Raw genomic sequence first — 22,510 nt, 5'->3', positions numbered from 1 at the left:
TCCCACCCCGCCGGCCTCACTCCGGGCTCGCTCTGACTCCCTCGAGACAGGGGCTGTGCGCTGGGGAAGTAGCGCGGAGACAGTAAGTTACACGTGGCGGCGTCGGTTTGCCGTGGCCAGAGGTGTAACTCCTCTCGAAGGATCAAAGGCTTGGCCCGCGACGCTGGAGGTGGGGACAGGGACACAGAGGGGGGTAGGGGTCCAAAAGGCCGTCGCCTCGCTACGGAAAAAGCCGGATCGCGCGGTGCGCTTCCTTCCTTTCGCCGGCCCCGGGACTCTCGGCGCGCGGGCGCCTCCTCCGGAGTCAAGGGCGTGGGCGTCTCCATGGGGCATTTTAGGAAACCCAATCCAACGCCCCAGCACGTGAAGGCATAGCCTTCCAGCAGGCGCCCCACATGTTGGACTGGCTAAACACCTCCAACATTCTCCAGAGGCCGGCAGCCACCAAAGCGAGACTTTCCTGGCTAAGTCTGAGTTATTTTCCAGCGTCTAAAATACTTGAACAAAGACGGCTGGAAATTAAAACAAGTTTTTGGTGAATTTACTTTAAAGTAGTTAAAAAAAAAACTTTCCAAGGGTCACTACGGTCTAAACATCCCTAAATAAGATTCTCAAGAGAGTCAACGTTGATTTTGGACTTGTATGGTGAAGGACAGCAAGTACGGAGCCCGGAACGGTCCTCGAAGGGAAGAGAGTAGAAAGAAGATCGCGCCGCGACCCTCAGAGCCAGAGGCCACCGCCTGGGATTTAGAAAAGAATAGAAGGGCCGCCAGCGCAGCTGGGCAGGAAGCCAACGGGTCCTGCGATCCCGGACCGGCCCTGCGCCCCCAGGCCGGGCAGGAAGTTATTGTGGGTTTCACTTCATCAGTCACGGTCGCCTTCCAGCCCGCAGCCCTTCCCGGAGCCCACCGGGCGTGCCGGCCCGCGGCCCCCAGGGGTCATTACCCGAGATTAAGACCTCCCTCCCCGAACTACGACCCTTGTTTTCCCCACACTCCACCTCCTCCACTCCAAGAAACTCGAGCGACTCGGTTCCGAGCCTCCTCGGAAAGCGCTGCAAAAGCACAGAACGTCAGGCACCGACTTGACAAGGCAGGGTGACATTTCCTCCGCGGCGGGGCCCCTCCGCAGCTGGCTCTTGCGGCCGGCCTGACGGCAAGGCACAAGTCTAGCTTACGTGTTAGGATCATGGTGTCCGGCTTCTCTCTGCACATCAAGTGCGGCGGGGGACGGCGGGCGCGCAGTGGGGAAATCGAGGCAGCCCCACGCAGCTCGGCTCCGGCGCCCGGACCCACGGCGGCACCCGAGACGCGCGACCCAGCGGTCCTCAGCGCATCCTTACTCGCCACTCCGGAAAGAACCTGGTGTCTGCCCGAGATCGAAAAGGGAGAGCGCTCAGGGAGCTGGGCGAGAAGCCCGGGAGCGCTGGCTTCCCGGGAGTACGGCCATGGCCAGGACCAGAGCGAAGCGCCCTCGCACTAGCCGCTGGAGCGCTCTGCCTCCCGCGTAGCCAGCCGGCCGCGCCCTCCCGCACCGCCCACCCCTGAGTGGAAGGACCAGGCCCTGCGCGTCGCCTCCCCGCTGCCAGGGTAGCCAGCAGCAGCCTCTCGCAGGCCTCAGGCCCCACCCCGCTCCCCCGGCCCCGCCCCAACTCGAGCTCAGACACCTCCCCTCCCCTCCTCCCTGCGGCCCGGCTTGCCCACCGCCGCCTCAGGCAGTTCCCTGGCCCCGCCCCTCCTAGCTCCGCTCCGCCCCGCTCCTCCTCCGCCAGGGTCTGGAATGCTTTCCTCCGGCCCGCGAGTCTGCAGGGGGAAGCCCCTAAAATTCTCCCAACTATTGGCAAGGCAAAGGCTGGACCCAGGAGGCATTTACTTGCTGGGGAGGTCTGGGCTCCACGCTGGGACACGACGCACTTTCCCCCTCATCTTTTTCTTGGTAGCTTTGCACACTTTTTTTTTTTTTTAACCTCTGTTATTCTGCCTCTCCTCCTGATGGGAACCGCATAAATTCCTGGGAACGGAGGCGAAGTGGGGAGGTAGGGGTGAGTCAGTGTTTCGCCATGTGTAAAATGGGGAGAAGAGGACCTGTCCCTGGGACATTCATCATTCATTGCTAAGGTGCACAGGGGTACAGAGCAAAAGTAAATAACTGACACTGTGGTAGAGAGGGACAACTTACACTCAGCGCGTGCTGACTCTGCAGTGTGCAGTCAGAACCAGTGTTTTCCAGACCAAGGCCCTTGGGCCACAACCCAGTGCAGCTCCTGGAACTGGTAGAGTGGACTCTAGGCTGCAGAATTAGAATCTCTGATGTTGAGAACCTGCATTTTTTACAAGTCCTCAGGTGATTCTGGTGCACTTTAATTTGAGGACCCCTGATATAAAAGGAAGCCTCATTTTAAAAGATCACAATTGACTATAATCTTTGTAAGATTTTTAAAAACTCAGACCAGGATTGCATGAAAATTTCCTTTGGGGCTAATTGATGCTTTCTGCCTATTACCGCTGCGCAAAGAAAACTACTAACCTAAACTCATTCATTCAACAAATATATCCAGAGCATTTATTTACCGTGTGCCAAACACTGTTCTAGGCTCTGGAGATATAGCAGGGAACAAAAAATATAAACATCCCTTCCCTTCTGGAGTTTACTTCCTAGTGGGGAAGATGCACAATAAACAAAATAAATAAGTGAAATATATACAGTGTCTTAGATGGAGATCTATAAAGGGTAGGGGATACGGAAGCTTGGAGCAGTCTTTTTAAGTGGGGTTAAATGCAAATGGGAGAATTTAGTCTCTTGATTATAGTTTAAAATGTATTGATTTCATAGCTGTGTCTTAGTTGACATACGCAAGACTCTTTTTCACCCCATTTTTTCAAAAACAAAATAAAAACACTCATTTCACCACTGACTTCCTAATTTACCCAAACCAGAATTGGGCTCTGAAGAGTGGCATCTCTGGAGGGCGAGGGGCTCCTTTACTTCACAGGTATTTCCAGGGCTTTTACCTACTTAGAACTGCTGGGGACACCAAAATAAGCAAGGGCAGGCCCACCTCTGCCTGCTCAGAGTTTAATCTGCTGAGGAAGCAACAGGGGCTTATGAAAAAGAGGTGCTGTGAGGGCCCCAGGAAGTGGGGACCTGACCTGGCCCAGAAAGACAAGAAGAGGGAGCTTCCCTCTGAAATTCGTAAGCTGGAGGAACTGTCAAAACACCCACAGTGGGCTTCCCTGGTGGCGCAGTGGTTGAGAGTCCGCCTGCCGATGCAGGGGACATGGGTTCGTGCCCCGGTCTGGGAGGATCCCACATGCCGCGGAGCGGCTGGGCCCGTGAGCCATGGCCGCTGAGCCTGCGCGTCCAGAGCCTGTGATCCGCATCCGGAGAGGCCACAACAGTGAGAGGTCCGCGTATCGCAAAAACAAAACAAAACAAACAAAAAAAACCACCCACAATTGCCAGCAAGGGGGAATGTGATTCAGGGGATACTGGAAAAGTAAAGGCAAGAACTTTCAATTCCCTGCATGACTGTGTTGAGGAGTTTTAAAAATCCTTAACAGCAATAAACAGTGAGAAGCCACTGTAAAGGAAGAAGGCATCCCAGGATCAGACTTGCATTTTGAAATCTTCGTTCAGGCTGCAGTGCGTACTTCGAACTTAGGAAATAGGAGTATACCACCTAAACTGCTCTTATACACTAACTTCCCTTATTTATTAACAATCCAAACCTCAAAGTTTCAGATATTCTAAGCATCTCCTCCAAAGCATATCAATTCTCAGAATAAATTCTTAATATGTATTATTAGCTGGGTGAAGTTGTGTTTTGTTTTTTTTTTTTGTTTTTTTTTTTGCAGTACGCGGGCCTCTCACTGTTGTGGCCTCTCCCGCTGCGAAGCACAGGCTCCGGACACGCAGGCTCAGCGGCCATGGCTCACGGGCCCAGCTGCTCCGCGGCATGTGGGATCTTCCCGGACCAGGGCACGAACCCGTGTTCCCTGCATCGGCAGGCGGACTCTCAACCACTGCGCCACCAGGGAAGGCCTGAAGTTGTGTTTTAAGTGAATTGGGTTTCTAGGAGTCTGTGCAATCTTGATGTACCACCTGCCACTAAGTATTCATCTTTCCAGAATAGAACCTGCTAATCTTTTTGTCTCTTCTTGTTCAAACCTCATTCCTTTTTCCTTGATCACTGATGTTGTCTCCTCTGGATCTTCTCTCATTTCATTCCCTCTCCCTGGAGGTTTGTGAGATATGGATTGCTCATCACCTAGTAGTAGTAATAATTCCCGACACATTTTCCTTGGTGATGCATTGGTCTGCATTTGACCTTCCCTGAATCTCATCATTTTCTTCCATTCTTTGGTTTATTGACACAGCCTGTGACCTGGGCCAAATCCCAAATTTTATTTTTTAAATTCTTACTCCTGTTAGAAATGGACATGCTACATTTTGAAAACTGCTACACTTGTAGAATATGGTTGAAAGCAGGACTTTTGGAACAGGCCACTTATCAGCTGTGTGATGAGTATATTATTTAGCCTCCCAAACTTCAGTTTCTTCATCTTTGACAAAAGAGGTTTAAACAGCGCATATCTCATGAGGTTTTTAATGAGGATTGAAAAAGCTCATGAACATTAGTGCTTGGCACATAATAAGCACTCGACAAGGCTAGACATTATTATTATATATTACTAAGTGTTCACATCAAACTAAGCCATGCAATTAGTATTTAAATAATCATCTAGGAGAAGATGAAAACAAAACAAGACCTTGACTTCAACCTTTGGGAATCTGAGGAGCCTTTACAAACTGGGGGAAGGAAGAAGTGAAAAGTCATTAAGAGTTAAACAAACAGTGGTCCTTTCCAGATGAAAGAGGGTCCCCAGGACAGAGCAGAGTCCTTCCTCTCCATGTAACCTTCAACTCATCACCCATGGTGTCATTTGTCTGTCATTGGAAGATGCCATTAGACTGGGTTTGTTAGCTGATGCATGACATGAGATTTGGGTATTGAAACACTGGACTGTAAGAGGCAGAGATTAATGTAGCACATTTCCCAGCCCGCAGTATATATGGTCTTCTGGTACCCCTTCAATACATGAGAATAAAAAGCCGTCACAAATTACACCAAGTTTTGTTGCTACCGTTGTTGCTGCTGTTAAGTATTTGCTCTCAATGGAGGTTAAAACAAACAACAGAAAAAGCTTTGACGTGAGGACCTGCGCTGCTGCTGTTCACTTCCTGCCATGCTGTTCTCAGTTGGAGCATCAGTTTCAGGAAGCTATTCACAGGGATAGCTGTGCCCTGTCATCTACATGGATGTTTCCACATTCAAGTGTTGTATTACTAAGGCCACAAAAATCACAGAGCGAACTCCTAAGCTGCATGACAGAAGGCTGAGTGGCTAAGTGGGCTACTCTCTGGTTCCTACTCTATTTTAATGATTACTATTAGATATCATTGATATTGTCCAAGGGCATTTGTCCTCTTGCATTTTTTCCCACATTTTTTCCATTAAAGAAAAAAGAATAAAACTTAGGTGTCTACAGGCACTCAGGCAGGTAATGCTGGTGAGGGAAGCAAGTCGCAGTGGGATGGTGAAAAGTGAGGAACCCAGAAGCCCTCCAAGAAGCACTGCCACTCAGGCTCGCTTGGTTGTTGGCTGTGTTAACACAGCAACCCATTGTTCTGGGTTTAGAGATTGTTTTTCAAGAGCCCATAGTTTCTAAATTTTTATACCACACGTCCCAGTGTTTAGATGCTGGCACTAATTAAAAAAAAATGGAAACACATGCCAAGTAATTTCAACTTTGGGCTTCATTTAGCCCTGGGGCAACTAGTTTAAACCTCTGCTCTAGTGATAGGAGCGAAGCAATCTCTTTGGAAATTTATTTCTCTCCCACAGGAACTAAAAGACTGATGCTTGGAAAATGTAATATAATTTGTGTTCAATGGAGCATTGTGAAATGAGTGCGGAAAATAGTTTTTTATTTGTAATGTTCGAAGGAGATATGACAAATAGTAGAAAGTTGTTAAAATAATTTGTAAACAGTATCCAATTCAGAGAAATAATTAAATTTGAAATTTAATGGTTGTCCTTAATACATTCATTTATGGTTAAGCGTCCATGAACCAAGTCACCAAGTCTGGGTTCTTTCCCCACCATCTACCCTGGTATTTAGCCTTTTCAAAAATATCGGAAACCCAGATGCCAGGGGTGTAGGATGGTGAAGGAGGAGAAAAAGCAAGCGTTTAGGAGGAGAGATAAATTAGCCTTCTTTTAATTCTACCTAGAATAGCTCTCTTATTCAGTCAGACCTTTTTTTGACTACATCTTTTGAACAAGTGAAGTTAAAAATATGGGGAAGGTTAACTTAATCTGTCAGTGATAGTTTTAGTTCAGAGCGGGGAGTCCCTTGTTCCTGCATAAGTGTGATATAAATCTACTTTCTGAATAATCACTTAAGCCCCAAATACGATCTAGCCTGGCACAGAACTTTTATCATTCAACAACAATTTATTAAATCCTAGAAAGGCAGTGTGCTGATGAAACAAAATTGAACAGGAATAAATAAATCCTGGGATGTCATGTAGAGCATAGTAACTATAGTTAATAACACCGTATTACATATTTGAAAGTTGCTAAGAGGGTAGATCTTAAAAGCTCTAACCATAAGAAAGAAAATTTTTTGCAATGATGTGTGGTGATGGATGTTAATTAGACTTATTCTAGACTTACTGTGGTGATCATTTTGCAATATATACATATATTGAATCGTTACGTTTTACACCTGAAACGGATGTAATGTTATATGTCAATTATATCTCAATTAAAAAAAAACTTCGGCAAATGACAAAAAAAAAGAATATAAAAAGAGAGCTTGGAGAAGAAAGCTCTTAGGTAGAAAGTAGAAATAGATACAGTTCTGTCATAGTTCACTGGTGGGTTGGACATAATCCTGATTTGGTAAATCAGTGGGCATGCTTTCCTGAGATAATTACAATATTTACAGTAGAATCTCCTTTGAAAGGCTATTTCATTTAATAGCTTAGACAGCTGATCAGCCCAAGGCTTCACAGCTCAAAGTGAAAGAGAAGGGACCCCGGGACACCTAGTCAGTGCCTCTGCCACCTCCAACTGCCATCTGAGCTTCACCAAGGACTGCTCTGAGTCTTTCAAGTGGCTTCTGACAACACAAATGCCAGGCCAGAGAAAAGTAAAAATCGCGATCCTTTTTGAATCCACAAAAGAAACTGGGCTACTTTCCCACTGAATTAGTCGATTTTAATGGCATGCTTTTGATTCTTTGTTTATTCTGACATTATCCTCAATAGTACAGTTTTTTTTTTTTTTTTTAGTCTGTAGCACATAATTTATTGAAAACTGAGGATGGACATTATTTTATAAGAACTAATAATATTTAATATTTTGCTTTCTTATTATTTAACTTTTATGATTATAAAGTATTTATTGTTAAAAAGTTTAGGAAATAGGGAAAGTATAAAGAAAGAAACAAAACTCATAATCACACTACCAGAGACAACTGCAGATGATTTACATTTCTATGTCTCTCTTCTCAGTCTTTTTTTAAAAAATAAATAAATAAATAAATAAATTTATTTATTTATTTATTTTTGGCTGCGTTGGGTCTTCGTTGCTGCACACGGGCTTTCTCTAGTTGTGGCGAGCGGGGGCTACTCTTTGTTGCGGTGCGCGGGCTTCTCATTGCAGTGGCTTTTTTCTCGTTGTGGAGCACGGTCTCTAGGCACGCGGGCTTTAGTAGTTGCGGCACGCAGGCTCAGTAGTTGTGGCTCGTCGGCTCTAGAACGCAGGCTCAGTAGCTGTGGCGCACGGGCTTAGTTGCTCCAGCAGCATGTGGGATCTTACCAGACCAGGGCTCGAACCCGTGTCCCCTGCATTGGTAGGAGGATTCTTAACCACTGCGTCACCAGGGAAGCCCTCAGTCCATTTTTCAGGACAGATACTTTTATTGTACAGCATTGGGATCATAGAATATATTGTTTGTAATATTTTATTGCACTTAAAATGTTGCTGTATTGAAGAATAGAGGTTTTTATAGTTGCTTCATATACCTTCTTATGGATACGCAACAAATAAGTTAAATGTTGAACTTTAAATTTTTCACCATTTTTCCTTTAGTGAACATCCTTGTATAATAAATTTTAAAGAGCAAGAATGGTAATTTCCGGGACTTTCCAGGTGGCGCAGTGGTTAAGAATCCGCCTGCCAATGCAGGGAACACAGGTTCAAGCCCTGTTCCAGGAAGATCCCACATGCTGCAGAGCAACTAAGCATGTGCGCCACAACTACTGAGCCTGCACGCCACAACTACTGAATCCCATGTGCCACAACTACTGAAGCCTGCGTGCCTAGAGCCCGTGCTCTGCAGCAAGAGAAGCCACCACAATGAGAAGCCTGTGCAACGCAACAAAGAGTAGCACCCGCTCACTGCAACTAGAGAAAGCCCGCGCGCAGCAGCGAAGACCCAACACAGCCAAAAATAAATACATTTTAAAAAGAAATTAAAAAAAAAAGAATGATAATTTCTTTAGGCAATTTCACTTACTTTGACTTAAGAGGTCAAAGGGTATTAGGACATTTGATATATATTTCTGAACTAGAAAGTAATTACCTATTTTACATTTTTACCAGTGTTTGAATGTACCTATTTCTCTTCATGTTAAGTATTGCCAGCATTATAATTTCCATTTCTTTTGCTAATTTAATAAGCAAAAATATATTATCTCATTATTGTTTAAGTCTATGTTTGAATACTAAATGGGATAAATTTTTTATTGTAGTAAAACATACATAACAAAATTTATTTTAACCATTTTTATGTGTACATTTCAATGGCATTAAGTACATTTATATCATCGTGTAGCTATCACCACTATCCATCTCCAAAACTTTTTCATCTTCCCCAGCTGAAGCTCTGTTTCTATTTAATAATAATTCCCCATTCTTCTCTTCCCCAGTCCCTGGTAACCACTGTTCTTCTTGCTGTCTCTAGGAATTTAACTATTCTATGTAGCTCATATAACTGGAATCATACAGTATTCGTCCTTTTGTGTCCATTCCTTTTGTTATACTGGTTGAGTATTTTCATATTTATTAACCAGTGGTAATTTTAGGATTTACCTATTTAATCTTATAGCATTTTTTTGATGAAGCATTTTGTCTTTTCTTAGCAATATTAACCATTTGTCATTTATTATAAAAATATTTTTACTAGTTTGTTATCTGCCTTTTAAGCTTGTTTATTTATGATATTAAAAAAATAATAAGATTCAAACAAAATTCAAAGATCTTATTTGTTTTTTTTAATGATTAACTCGGTAGTTTTCTCTATGTGGTTTGAAGCCAAAAATGCTAAGACACAAAATCAATTTGCAAAACAAGGTCACTTAACAGGTAGGATTTTTTGCTTTAGTTATAGGTTTCATTATTTACTCAAAGAAATATTCTAGGTGTCTTATTTGATTTTTCTATCTACTCTAGCATCACATACAGGTGCCGTATATAGAGTAAGCCCTCCGTAAAGATTGCAAAAGGCTGGCAGGGTCAGTGTAAAAGTTGGAGACCTAGGGGCATTGAGTTTCCATAGTTTTGAAAATCTGTGTGAAATCACTCATGAGTTTGTTTTTACTAAGGAGATGTTTTGTGTTCACTTGAGTTGTAATGTGTTGCTCTTCTTCATAGCAGATTGGGTCCTAAAATAAAAATACTATGGCATGGGTTTGGGCAACTGCCTGAAAAATAATAAACAATTGTCTTTCTCAGCTGCTAATACAGCATGTTGGCCATTATAGTGTTATTTCTGGAAACCCCTACACAGCTCCAGAATATCAACTTACTTTAATGGCCAACAGAAGAATGAAGCCGCAGTAAGTTGTCAAGCTTGGCTTTTCATGAATAACTAATTCAGTCAATTATCTCTCATGGATTCAGCTGAATTAAGCTGTACTGGGGGGAAATGCAAGGCACCAACTTAGACATTTTAAAAACAGCCCTGGCAATAAGAATCATGAATTGTGAAAGACTGGCGATTGAAGATTTATCAGAAGACAGAGTAGATTGGCTCTCTCCTATACAAATATTCTACTGCTGGACTCACAGCTACTTCTGTGCTGATTATTGTTATCTTTTTGATGGGTTGACAAAACAAACATATAATAAAGGTAAATTTCATAACTGAGTTTTCCGGGTCTGAGTTAGAAAAATGAATCTTTGAGGGTCCGTAAGTCCATGCATGTGTAGAAGAAAGAATGCTGATATAAATCATGTTCCTGACCTGGTCACACATACTATCAGTGACCTTGAGTTGCTCACATAATAATATTGCTTGTTCCTTGGTTTATTTTTAAAATTATATATATTAGATATATATGATATATCAGTATTATACTTTATTACATATAAATAAAAATAGATATAATTTATATGACAGAACAAGGATACTGGATCATTTAGCTAAGGATTTTAGGTTGAAGACATAATATAATTTGGAGGTAAACATTATCACAGGTAAGGTATTTAACTCAGAGAGGTTACTTAGTAGCTTGCTTGATTTCACACTGCTAATAACTGAGGAAGAAAGGACTTGAATCTGGGTCTCTCTGCAATGATAATCATGACCAGGGCTTTAAAGTCAAACTATGTGAGCTTGGAGCAGGATTTCAGGTCTCACCTTTCCTAGAATGTAAAATGAGGGGATTGGACCAGATGTTCTCTCCGGTCCCCTCAGCCATCTATAGGTTCTCGTTTGTCCTGATTTACAGTGTAAACCTGAACTTATATTCACATTCACTTCCTTGTATAGGGCTCTAACATATCCAACCTTCAAAAACTCTACTAATTAAAAAAAATGGTGGAAAGGAAGAAGCATCCATTCTGTCGGCCACCATGCCTCATACCAATTCAAAAGAGAACATGGTGGGCTTCCCTGGTGGCGCAGTGGTCGGGAGTCTGCCTGCCGATGCAGGGGACATGGGTTCGTGCCCCGGTCCGGGAGGATCCCACATGCTGCGGAGCGGCTGGCCCCGTGAGCCATGGCCACTGAGCCTGCGCGTCCGGAGCCTGTGCTCTGCAACGGGAGAGGCCACGGCAGTGAGAGGCCCGCGTACCACAAAAATAAAATAAAATAATAATAATAACAAAACAGAACATGGTGCCCCACTGAGTATGCTGCTGCAAAACTCAGGGCTGCATCTGCTGTGTTAGAACTCTTTTCCCATGAGAGCTGGTTTCTCTAATTAAAAAAAATTAGAATGATAATTTCCGGGACTTCCCCGGGAGCAATGGTTAAGAATCCGCCTGCCTGTTGTCGGAAATCCAGAAGCAAAGCTTTTCTCCTTCTTGGACAACTCTCTTGACTATCACTGAGGCCTCACGAGGTATGTGGTGTGGTCCCTACACTTGCTCATGAAATTCAGGCCATGCAGTTTAGTTTGGTAGACTTTCAAGGCGCTGCACCCAAATGACCTTCTTAAAAACGACCTCTTCCTTTTCCGTTTCTTCTGTGTCATTGCTCTAATTTGCCAATCATATTTTGATTTTAATCTTCCCATCCAGATTTTTATTTTTATTGTTTTTAAGATTTATTATTTATTTATTTTACTTTAGTTTTATTTTTGGCTGCGTCGGGTCTTAGTTGCAGCAATCAGGATCTTCGTTGAGGTATGTGGGATCTTATGTTGTGGCACACGGGCTCCAGGGTGCGTGGGCTCTGTAGTTTGTGGCACACACAGGCTCTCTAGTTGAGGAACGCGAAATCAGTAGTTGTGATGCGTGGGCTTAACTGCCCCATGGTATGTGGGATCTTAGTTCCCTGACCAGGGATCAAACACGCGTCCCCTGCGTTGTAAGGCGGATTCTTTACCACTGGACCACCAGGGAAGTCCCCCACCCGGAGTTTTAAATGGAATGTTTCTATTTGTGTGACTTCTTTCACACTTTTCACTAAGAGTAATTTTCCACTTTTCATACACTTAGTCACTCTTCTAAAGTTATTCTCCCTTCCAAGAAACCTATTGTGATTATTATAAAAGAATACAAAACCACCATCCCAAACTATTACTGATAGAATATTTTGGACCCATGCCTTTCCTCACAGTGACACAAACAGTTTTAAAACAACTACCAAACAAATAAAAAGATGACAATGCGTGTGCTGGCTGTCTTGTTTTTATGCACTACAACCTGCTACATCTGAGCCGTTATCTAATCTGTTTGGTATGTAACAATACTCTTCATTTGCCTAGTACTCTTAAATATAAATTTCATTTCCCATAACATTCAGTAACTGAGCAAGATATTTTGTTGTATTTTCTTCTTATCTTTTTCTTCTCTCACCTTCCTTCTCCCACCTCCCAAACATGTTTTTTCCCTTTTATAGCCCAATTATTTTACATTCTGGAAAAGGCAAAACTATGAAAACAGTAAAAAGATCAGTAGTTGCCAGGGGATAGAAGGGAGGGAGGAATGAACAGGTGAAGTATAGAAGACTTTCAGGGCAATAAAACTACTCTGTTTGATACTATAATGGTGGATACATATCATCAAACAGTTGTCTAAACCCATGGTATGTACAACACCGAGAGTGAACCCCAATGTTAACTATGGACACTGGGTGATAATGATATGTCAATGTAGGTTCATCAGTTGCTATAAATGTACCACTCTGGTGAGGGGTGTGGATAAAGGGGGAGGCTATACATGTGGGGAGGGGTTGGAGTTATATGAGAAATCTCTTCCCCTTCCTCTCAATTTTATTGTGACCCTACATCTGCTGGAAAATATGAAGCCTATTAAAAAATATAAAAGAGGCTTTAGGTGAACATGGAATATCAAATGATAAAGTCACACATAAGTGTTTTGGTGTCCCAGAAGAAGTGAATATAGAGAATGGAGCACAGAGGCAATGTCTGAGTTCATAGTGACTGAGGATTCTTCAGGACTGATGAAAGACATGAATTCATAAGCACAGGAGGCACACAGTATACCAAGCAGAATAAATAGAAAGAAATCCACACCCAGACACCATTTAGTGAACCTACAGAATAGTATAAGAAGAAGCAATCTTAAAAGCACTTGAGAGAAAAGAGAGGTCACCTACAGAAAATGGCAATTAGTTTGATGGCATACTTCACGACAGCAAAAATGCAAGTCAGAGAACACTGGAATATGTTCAAGTTGAGAAACACATAGCGAGAAAGAGAGAGAGAGAGAAGTTAACTTTGAAGTATGTGCCCAGAAAAACAATCTTTTAAGAATGAAGATAAAAAACATTTTCAGATAAATAAGAATAGAGGCAGTTAACAACGAATACAACTTTACTAATGGAGATTTGGAAAGATATACTTAAAGAAAAGGGGGGGCTTCCCTGGTGGCGCAGTGGTTGAGAGTCAGCCTGCCGATGCAGGGGACACGGGTTCGTGCCCTGGTCCAGGAAGATCCCACATGCTGTGGAGCGGCTGGGCCCGTGAGCCATGGCCGCTGAGCCTGCGCGTCCAGAGCCTGTTGTTCCGCAACGGGAGAGGCCACAACAGTGAGAGGCCCGCGTACCGCAAAAAAAAAAAAAAAAAAAAAAAAGGGAAAATGACCTTAAAATCTGAGATTCAAGAAAGAATGGAGAGCAAAGAAAATGGTAAAATGCAGGTAAACTGGGAAAAAAACCCTTCTATGGAAAATAAAAATATTATTATTAATAATAAAAAGTTTAATTTGTGGATCTTAAAAAAAGACAATTCTAGAGACAACAATAAGTCAGGAAGGAATAACTGGAGTAGAGTATTCTAAGGTCCTTGTGTGTATTTACTGAGTATGCATAGCAAAATTTCAAGAACAATCTCTAGATTAGAAATGGTCCATTACTTCTAAATTAGTATAGGGAAAAACTGGAATATGAAAACAAAGATTTTTAAATGTTTTGAGGCAAAAAAGGCAGAGCATAAAGACATAGGAGAGAGCAGGTCAAATGAAAAACACAAAATAAGGGGGCATATGTGTTCAAATATGCCAGTATTTATCAGTAATAATAATAATAAACATAAACGGTCTCAAGTTGCCACTTAAAAGCTGAAACTTATAGATTACACTGGTCTCCTAAAAATAAAAATCCAGCCATATATTGTTTATTTGAGCTACATTAAAAATTTGGGGACATGGAAAGGCTTAAAGTAAAAGCATAGAAAAGAATATACCAACCAAATACTAAGCAAAAAAAAAATTAGGGTAGCTACATAAATAGAAATAAAAGGCTTTAATCCAAAAAGGACTCTAAATGGTGAAGAGTTACTGCAAAGCACTAAAAAGCTCATTTAATGAGGAAAATAAAGTGATTCTGAAGTTTTGTGCCTCTAGTAAAATAACCTCAAAATTTACAAAGCAAATATTTGTAGAATTAGAGGGAGAAACTGACAAATATCATATTGGTGAGAGATTTCAACAGACTTGAAACCTATTCTGGATAGGTTGAGCAGACAAAAAAAAAAAAAAAAGTAAAATAAGAAAGTTTTAATGACCACATATAGATATATCTGTACCCATCAATAAGAACATATACATTCTCAACACTGCAATATTAAGACCAAACAAGCAAAACAAAACCACTGACCATATAAATACTAAGCCATAATGCAAATCTCACATTTTAAAGAAGTGGTATCATATCAACTCCTGTGGTGGTTTTAAAACATGCCACAAAACCTTTTGCAATCCTCTCATCAAATGATGGAATCAGTGTCTCCTCTCCTGGAACCCAGGCAGTCCTTGTGACCTTCAATGTCTAGAATGTGGCACAACGGCTTCTGCTTTACTTCCAAGGTGGGTTAGAGAAGGTCATGTAGCTTCAGCAAGTTTTTCTTGGACAGTTGCTCCCTCTGGAGTCTTCCACATAAGAAGTTTGGCTACCCTGAGTCCCTAGAGCCTCCAAATGGAAAGGCCAGAGAGTGAGAGATGCCAGAGGAAATCCAGCTGTTTCAGCCCACAGCTGTTTTGAGTTTTCCCAGCCCAGGCACCAGTCATGTGAATGGAGATCCTAATTCCAGCTACCATCTGACTGCAACTGCCCGACAGACCCTGAGGAATGCCTAGGAATGCCTAGCTGAGTCCAGTCAACTCCCAGATCCATGAGGAAAATGCATAAGTGATTGCCATTATTCTATGCCCCTGTCTTGGGATAGTTTGTTATACAGAAATAGATAACCAGGACTGCCACATTCTCTGGCCAAAATGCAATTAAGTTAGAAATCAGTAATGTCAATATATATTTTATATATTTTTACTTATAATTTAAAAAACTACTAAATATCTCATGATTCAAGAAGAAATTATACTAAAAAAATTTAATACTGAATGATAGTAAAAGTAATGCATATTTAAAAATGTGAAATATAATGGAAACCAGTATTTCATGAAATATATAGCTAAATTATTTATATTAGCAAAGAAGAAAGGCTAAATATTAATTAAGCACCCAGTTTATTTTTTTATTTAATAAATTTATTTATTTTATTTTATTTTTGGCTGCGTTGGGTGTTTGTTGTTGCGCACAGGTTTTCTCTAGTTGCAGCGAGCAGGGGGCTACTCTTTGTTGCGGTGCACAGGCTTCTCATTGTGGTGGCTTCTCTTGTTGCAGAGCACGGGCTCTAGGTGCGCGGGTTTCAGTAGTTGCGGCACGCGGGCTCAGTAGTTGTGGCTTGCGGGCTCAGTAGTTGCCATGCGAGGGCTCTAGAGAGCAGGCTCAGTAGTTGTGTTGCACAGGGCTTAGTTGCTCTGTGGCATGTGGGATCTTCGCGGACCAGGGCTCGAACCCGTGTCCCCTTTATTGGCAGGCGGATTCTTAACCACTGCACCACCAGGGAAGTCCCAAGCACCCAGTTTATAAAAAGAACAAAAGAATGAACTCAAAGAAGGCAAAACAAAGGAATTAATAAAGAAAAGAGCACAAATTAGAAGATATGAAAGGCACGGAAAACAAATAGTGAATAAACACATGACAAAATGCTTAAAGTAGTTAGCAATAAAAAAATGCAAGTCAAGACCATAATTAGCTACCACTTTACATGTACTAGATTTACAATGGAAAAGTCTGGCAATGCCAAGTGTTGGAAAGATGAGAACCCATATATATTGCTGGTTCAACCTCCTCGGAAAGCAATTTTACATTCATTTTAAAGCTGAATACTGACTATGCTATGATCCAGTAATTCTTCTGCTCTGAGATTTGTTCCCTAGAGAAATTCTTGCATCTGTGCATCTAGAAAACTCAAGAATGCTTACAGTAACATTGTGTTAGGAAAAGCTGGGAATAACCTAAATGTCCATCAACTGGAGAAGAGATCTTTTAAAATGGCGTATTTATACAGTGGAATATTACACAGCAGTGAAAACGAGTGAGCCGTAGCTACATGCAACAACATGGACAAATCTTTGAAACAATGTTGGGCAAAATATCAACATTAAAAATAAAGTGCTTACATGGTAAAAAAATTTCATAAAATATGAAGAGAATAATAAATTCAGCATTCGGGACTGCGATAGCCTCTGGGGTAAGGCAAGGAGATGAGCTAGGGAAGAGTGTATGGGTAGCTTTAACAGGAAAGGTAATTCTAGTTATTCAGTTGGGTTTTGGGTTAGTGGCTGCTATCTTATTATACTTTATAATTTATATTCACATATATTTTCTTGTTGGTATTAAATATTATGTAACTAAGATTTTAAAAGTGAAATAATCCTGGAGAAAGTTTGCTTATTATAATGATAAGAAAATCAACTTTAGAGTCAAGGTCCAGATTTGAATCCTGAAGGTGCCATTTATTTGCTGCTTTACCTTGGAAAAGTTACTTTATTTTCAAATCTCATTTTCCTTATCCGTGACATGGCAACAATAATACCTCCTTCGGTAGTTGCGAGGATTGAAATAGATTATGTTTATAAAGGGCTCAATATTTACTTATATATGAACTTATTAAGAAATAGGAACTGAAACCTTAACTCAAAATCTGTTTTGGGGGTATCTGTGTGTGTGTGTTTTACCTGTTCAAGCTTCTCAACCTACTATGATATTATTGTACTAGTTATCCTCTGTTGTAGTGTTATTATTGAAAAGTTCCAGAACTAGTGAATTAGTGATACTGAAAATAAAAACCATTAACTTTATAATATCTGAATTTATGTCATTCAAAGCAATCCCCTACACCTATTTCCTCCTTTTACCTTCATTTGCATTATGAAAAGGTAAATAATATTAATAATAACGATAATGATAATAGTAGTAACAGTAATTTGACTCTGTAAAGGAACATCTACTTTCCAACGTTAAAATTTATTCCTATTACATAGCGTCTAAGACATGGGACTTGCATGCATGTTTATTTCAGTTCTATGTTTTTTTAAAAAAAATGTGTCATATTTCTATTGCTCATACTATTAGAATGTTTAAAGTTGGGAGGATAAAGTCCAAGATAGGGTTATGGAAAGGTTTCTAATACTCCTTAGCCCAGAGGTCCAGAGGGAAAAGCAAACCAGGAAACTGAATCTGGAAGTGACAGGACATTCCTGGTTAGTTTTGACTTAACCTGGTCCTAATCTAGCCCTGCTCCGAAATGACACTTTGAAATCTGAATTGAATTTAGAAAGAATGAAAGAACACGATCAATGTGGTATAAATTTTAAATCTCTCTGGGATGATCAGTCTCATGCTAGGCGAAATGAGGGCAAGAGCTTTTATTAGCATCCTCTAAACAGTGTTAAATATGAATCTACCAGCTCGCAATTTATATATTTTTTCTTTATTTGTCTCGTAGGGTGGGTTTGCGTGTCTGTGTCTAGGAGCTACACTTCAGTCAAAAAAATGTTTTTCCTCATGAGGTTATAATAGAAACTGAACACATCAGTCGAATCTCTGGGATTCTTGCTCAGAACTGAGCTTTTAAATAACAGTCTCAGTCTCCTGGGGGAGTGAGAGATCTAACCAAAAACCCTGACCTAAATAAATCTCCAGGGCAGAACTGAAGAATGGCAAACTTAGGGAGCTAAATTAGTGTGCATGGAGTTTCTTTTCCCCTTTTCAAAATGAATGTAGTGCTTCTTGGTACTAACAGCTTTGTGACCCAAATTGTCCTATCCACACAGCTTTTATTCCATCACCAACCTCAAATCCTGAAATCAGAAACGGAAGTTCTTTCATGCTGATTTTCAGATCTTGTGGCTCATGCTGACAATGCTTCATCTGGATATCCCACAACTAGGAAGAGGCAGGAGCCTTTACCTGAAAATTGCACGTGTGAAGGAGCAGATCTACTGCAACTGAGGCTAGCGTTTAAATGGCGTTTGCTGGGATCCTCTGTGACTGAGAAAAGGAGGGTGTCAGGGATGCAGCACATCCAACTTAGGTTTCTAGGCCACTAACAGCCAAGCAGGGACTATAAGGAGAAACTTCAACTAAACCCTGAGTGTGTGTGTTTGTGTGCAGGTGGCATGATACATAAATGGGGCACACACACGCTGGCATTTCTTAAGAGGGCTTTTCCTAAAGACTTAACCTTAAGCTTTTAGCCCTGATGCTCTCATTTCTCACTCTTCCAGGCATTTCCTGGAGAGCAAACACCCAGTTTGATCAGTAATAATGCGAATAATATTTTTTTATGATGCTGATTGGAAATCTCTCAGCAGAAACAAGGTACAGAAGGCACAGTCTTAATTCCTAGTCTCCTGACAAAGCTTAACTCAAACAAACTTTCAAAGCCCCTCCATTTGCACTTCCTCATTCATATCCCACCCAGGGATCAAGCTCTTTTTTCCCTAGCTTCTTGCTCATATATGAACCCTATTCTTTTCCTTTAATTGCCCTAAAATTCCAGAACGAATTCCAGAACGAATGCGACTAAGCTGACCCATTACAGTCTAAGCATTAATAATCGCCTCATTTCCTACTCCCAGAACTCGCTCTGAAACAATCTCTTTCTTTCCTAGGGACAAACTATCTGACTCAACTTCTTCTCTTGCCTCCTAGCCCTTTATTGAGGCAAAGACCAGATGACGGTTAGTTCGTAAAAATATTCATATTTGTCCTCTCTCCGTCTACGCCTCACCTCGTTCTACACAATCTGATCTGTGTCCTGCTTCCTGGCTCTATGCAGACCCAACTACAACTTCACTCTCCCCAGACAAACACAGACAACAGTAATGTTACTCTAGTGCTCTTTGATGGTGGATGACTTTTTCCTGCATCTTCAGAAAGGCAAAGAGATATGTAAACTCGGTCAGCCTTCCCACCAGCTGGAAGAACATCTGTAAGTAGGAAGGAATGAGATATAAACAAACTTACATTCCGACTGGCTGGGGCTGGAATAAAACAGGTGACGGTGAGGCCAAAGGCTCCATTAACAGTCACCAGGGTCATCGGGCCTCTTGTTTGCACTTGGTTTGGGAAGGCTTGCCTAAGTGAATTACTCGAAAAGTCTGAAATTGAGACTCCATGCCGGTGGTAACCACAACGCTTGTTTATAGAACTCTTCCAAAGGATGTAACAGGCATTTCCCAAGATCTGTCAGCACCGGGCCAGGATTAGATCAGCCATTTGTCTCTGAAGGGTGTAGTATGGGCCATAAGACCAACACCACCTAAAAGTCTTTTGCAGTCTGGGGTGTATACATGTATGTACAGTAAGTCCCCTACATATGAACCTTCAAGTTGTGAACTTTCAAAGATGCGAGCGTGCGTTTGCATGTCCAATCACGTAAGTTAGTTCACGTGTCTGGCGTACACTGTCAAGTGCGTGCATCCTCTACAAGTGGTTGTGCTTTTGTGTACTGTACTGTACAGTACTGTCTAGAGTACAGTAGTACAGTATCTTTATAAACAGTACTGAATCCAGCAAGGAACCAGAACCTGTGCCATCCGCGTCAGGCATGAGGGAAATGGCAGTTCGACCTCCGTCTCCTATTGCTGACGATCCTTCATGCTACCATCCCCCACCTCCTCTCCCTCCTCCAGTCAGTAACTCTTCTTGCCTGTTCATTCAATGCCAGCCCCTGTATGCCAGCTGCTGTACTGTACTACTGTACTTTTCAAGGTACTGTACTGGAAGATTAAAAACGTTTTCTTTATTTTTTGTGTGTTTGTTTTTTATGTATTATTTGGGTGAATAGAATTATAAACCTATTATATTACAGTACTATATAGCCGAATGTGTTAGTTGGGTACTTAGGCTGACTTTGTTGGACTTACGAACAAACTGGACTTACAAATGTGCTCTTGGAACAGAGCTCGTTTGTATGTAGGGGACTTTGTGTGTGTGTGTGTGTGTGTGTATGTGTGTGAATATATATCCCCCCAACCCTCTTAGCAGCTTAAGAGAAACATATAGGAAAGACAGGACTATGGGTTGGGTCTGGGGAGGATCTTCTTTTATTACACACCATCTATTTTCAACAAACATTTTTTTTTAATTAGAAAAAGTTTAATTAATGAGTGTTTTCTTTTAAAATTCATCTCACCCTAAATGTAATCAAGGAGTCATAACCAAGGAGAACTGACAGAGAATAATAATTGTAATGGCTTGTCCAGCAGGCCCAATTATTCCTTTAAAGGTATGTTTCTTTCTTCTAATTACATTAGACAGTGATTGGAAGGATGGTAACTAATAATAACGGTTTCATTGTCTCTCTTTTTTTCTTTGTCGCCCCTCCCCTAATGACTTACTATATGGTCCTTTACAAGGAACTCTGGAGGAACCCTGGTGTGGAACCCTGGTCATGTGGCTCACTGGGACAGACATGAGATTGTCAGACACAGGACTGGCTGTAAACGAAAGGAGCCTGGGATGGCTTTAATATCCTGTGAGACAGAAGCATGACAGATTAGTGGGGAGCTCCTTCCTTCTCAGGAAACCAGGCCTCTGGCTATAGCTTTGTCTTAGCTCAGCCTTAGATCTTTATAAACACTTTCCCCTGAACTTTAAAGGACCCATGCTTTTCAGTAATAGTTTAATGCCCATGAAACAAAAACTCAGATAAAGGGTTCAAGCATAAAATCATATTGAAAGGTCTGATTTCTCAAGATACTTTCTATAAACTCAGACTTCACATCCAGAAAAAGATTTCAATAGCGAACTTTTTCACTAGAGAAAATGCCCGTCTGAAAAATGCTTGAGCCTTGGTACATGATTTTGAATCTCAATCGTTTTAAAGAAATACAAAAACTTGCTCCACTAGGGACTGGTAGTCAAGGCCCTCTGTTAAGAGTCCTGGATAAGGGATGTTTAAAGATGGAGCAAGGCGGTTGTGAGGTAATAACTAGAATTCCAGGGGTTGGAATCATATGATGACGAAATATCCAGGGAAGATGAATTGTAGAGAGGGGAATGTGAATCCTTATAAAACACGGATAAAGATCTGTGGGTATACGTCTGACACAAAAGAAGACTTGAATATATAAAAACAAGCACATGATATTTACTTGGGGAGACTCAATATTTACATGTCAGTTCTCCCTTAATTAATCCATCAATTTAATGAAGTACGAATAAAAACAACAACAGTATGTTTTAAGAGTAATGATCACTAATATGTATTACATGTTATGTCAAGTACTTTGTACTTTCTGAGTGTTGCATTTCTTAAATAGTTCAATCCCTCAATAATCTTATGATTATTCGTTTCCTTATTTTATAAATGAAGAATTTAGGCAGAGTTTAAGCAACTTGCCTAAGGTCACACAGCCAGTAAGCAGTAGAACTGAGATTCTTAACCCAAGGGTTCAGGCTCTAGAACTTAACTGTCATCCATACTTTCAAGTCAATGGAACTGAATAGTGAGTCTAGAAATTGACTCAAATACAGGAATTTAGATGGTATTAAATGTAGCACTTCATAACAGGGGAGGAAAAGATGAATGATCATTCAATACCTAAAGTTGAGGCACATAAGTAGCCATCTGGAAACAAATAAAGTTGAACCCTAGCCCACTCTTTACTCCAAAGTATTTTTCAAATGTATCGAAGATCTTAAAATGTAAAATGAAAAGAAAACCATCTGAAGAAAATCCAGGTGACTGAATGACAGGAGTCGGGGGAAGATGCTTAAATTTTATACTATTGGCATTTATTGTCTGTTAAAAGTAATTACTTTAAGAGAGAAAGAAAAGAAAGTGGTAGGGCTGCCTAACTGTGTGTGTGTGTGCGTGTGTGTGTGTGTGTGTGGTGTGTATTAATGCTAGTGCTATTCAGACCTGCTCCTGAAGGAACAGATCTCTGGAGGTTTACCCAGAAAAAGCTGACTGTGTAATAATAAGTAATATTACTTAGTGTAATAATAAGTAATAGTCTTGTGTCTATTCCTATGGGATGTTATAGATGGCTCACTTCTTATACTTTCTTATTAATTGAACAGGATGAACTTTTCCTCCAGGTTACTGAATACAATGTGTGAGTTGCTTTGACTGAGAGACAGTGCTAGAATTTGAGGCATGCTTTGGAGAAGTG

At 41.2% G+C, this 22,510-nt stretch overlaps 1 protein-coding gene across 2 annotated transcripts in view; it reads right to left on the bottom strand.

Moving 5' to 3' along the window:
- LOC309977567 (rho GTPase-activating protein 7) overlaps window positions 1–22,510 on the bottom strand; it is a 178,217-nt gene that overhangs the window by 43,498 nt on the left and 112,209 nt on the right. Inside the window, exon 1 of one of the 2 annotated variants that reach the window (XM_082863707.1) lies at window positions 1,178–1,260. The exons of the other annotated variant lie outside the window; for it this stretch is intronic. Coding sequence (XP_082719833.1) covers window positions 1,178–1,214 — 37 coding nt within the window. The 5' untranslated portion in view covers window positions 1,215–1,260. Of the gene's footprint in view, window positions 1–1,177; window positions 1,261–22,510 lie in introns of those variants that run through there. 2 annotated transcript variants of the gene reach the window in all.

The sequence above is a fragment of the Leucopleurus acutus genome (assembly GCF_964270905.1).
Source record: "Leucopleurus acutus genome assembly, chromosome: 21".
Classification (NCBI taxonomy): domain Eukaryota; kingdom Metazoa; phylum Chordata; class Mammalia; order Artiodactyla; family Delphinidae; genus Leucopleurus; species Leucopleurus acutus.
The sequence above is the reverse complement of the archived record's forward strand: the minus strand, read 5'-3'. Positions and strand labels throughout refer to the sequence as shown.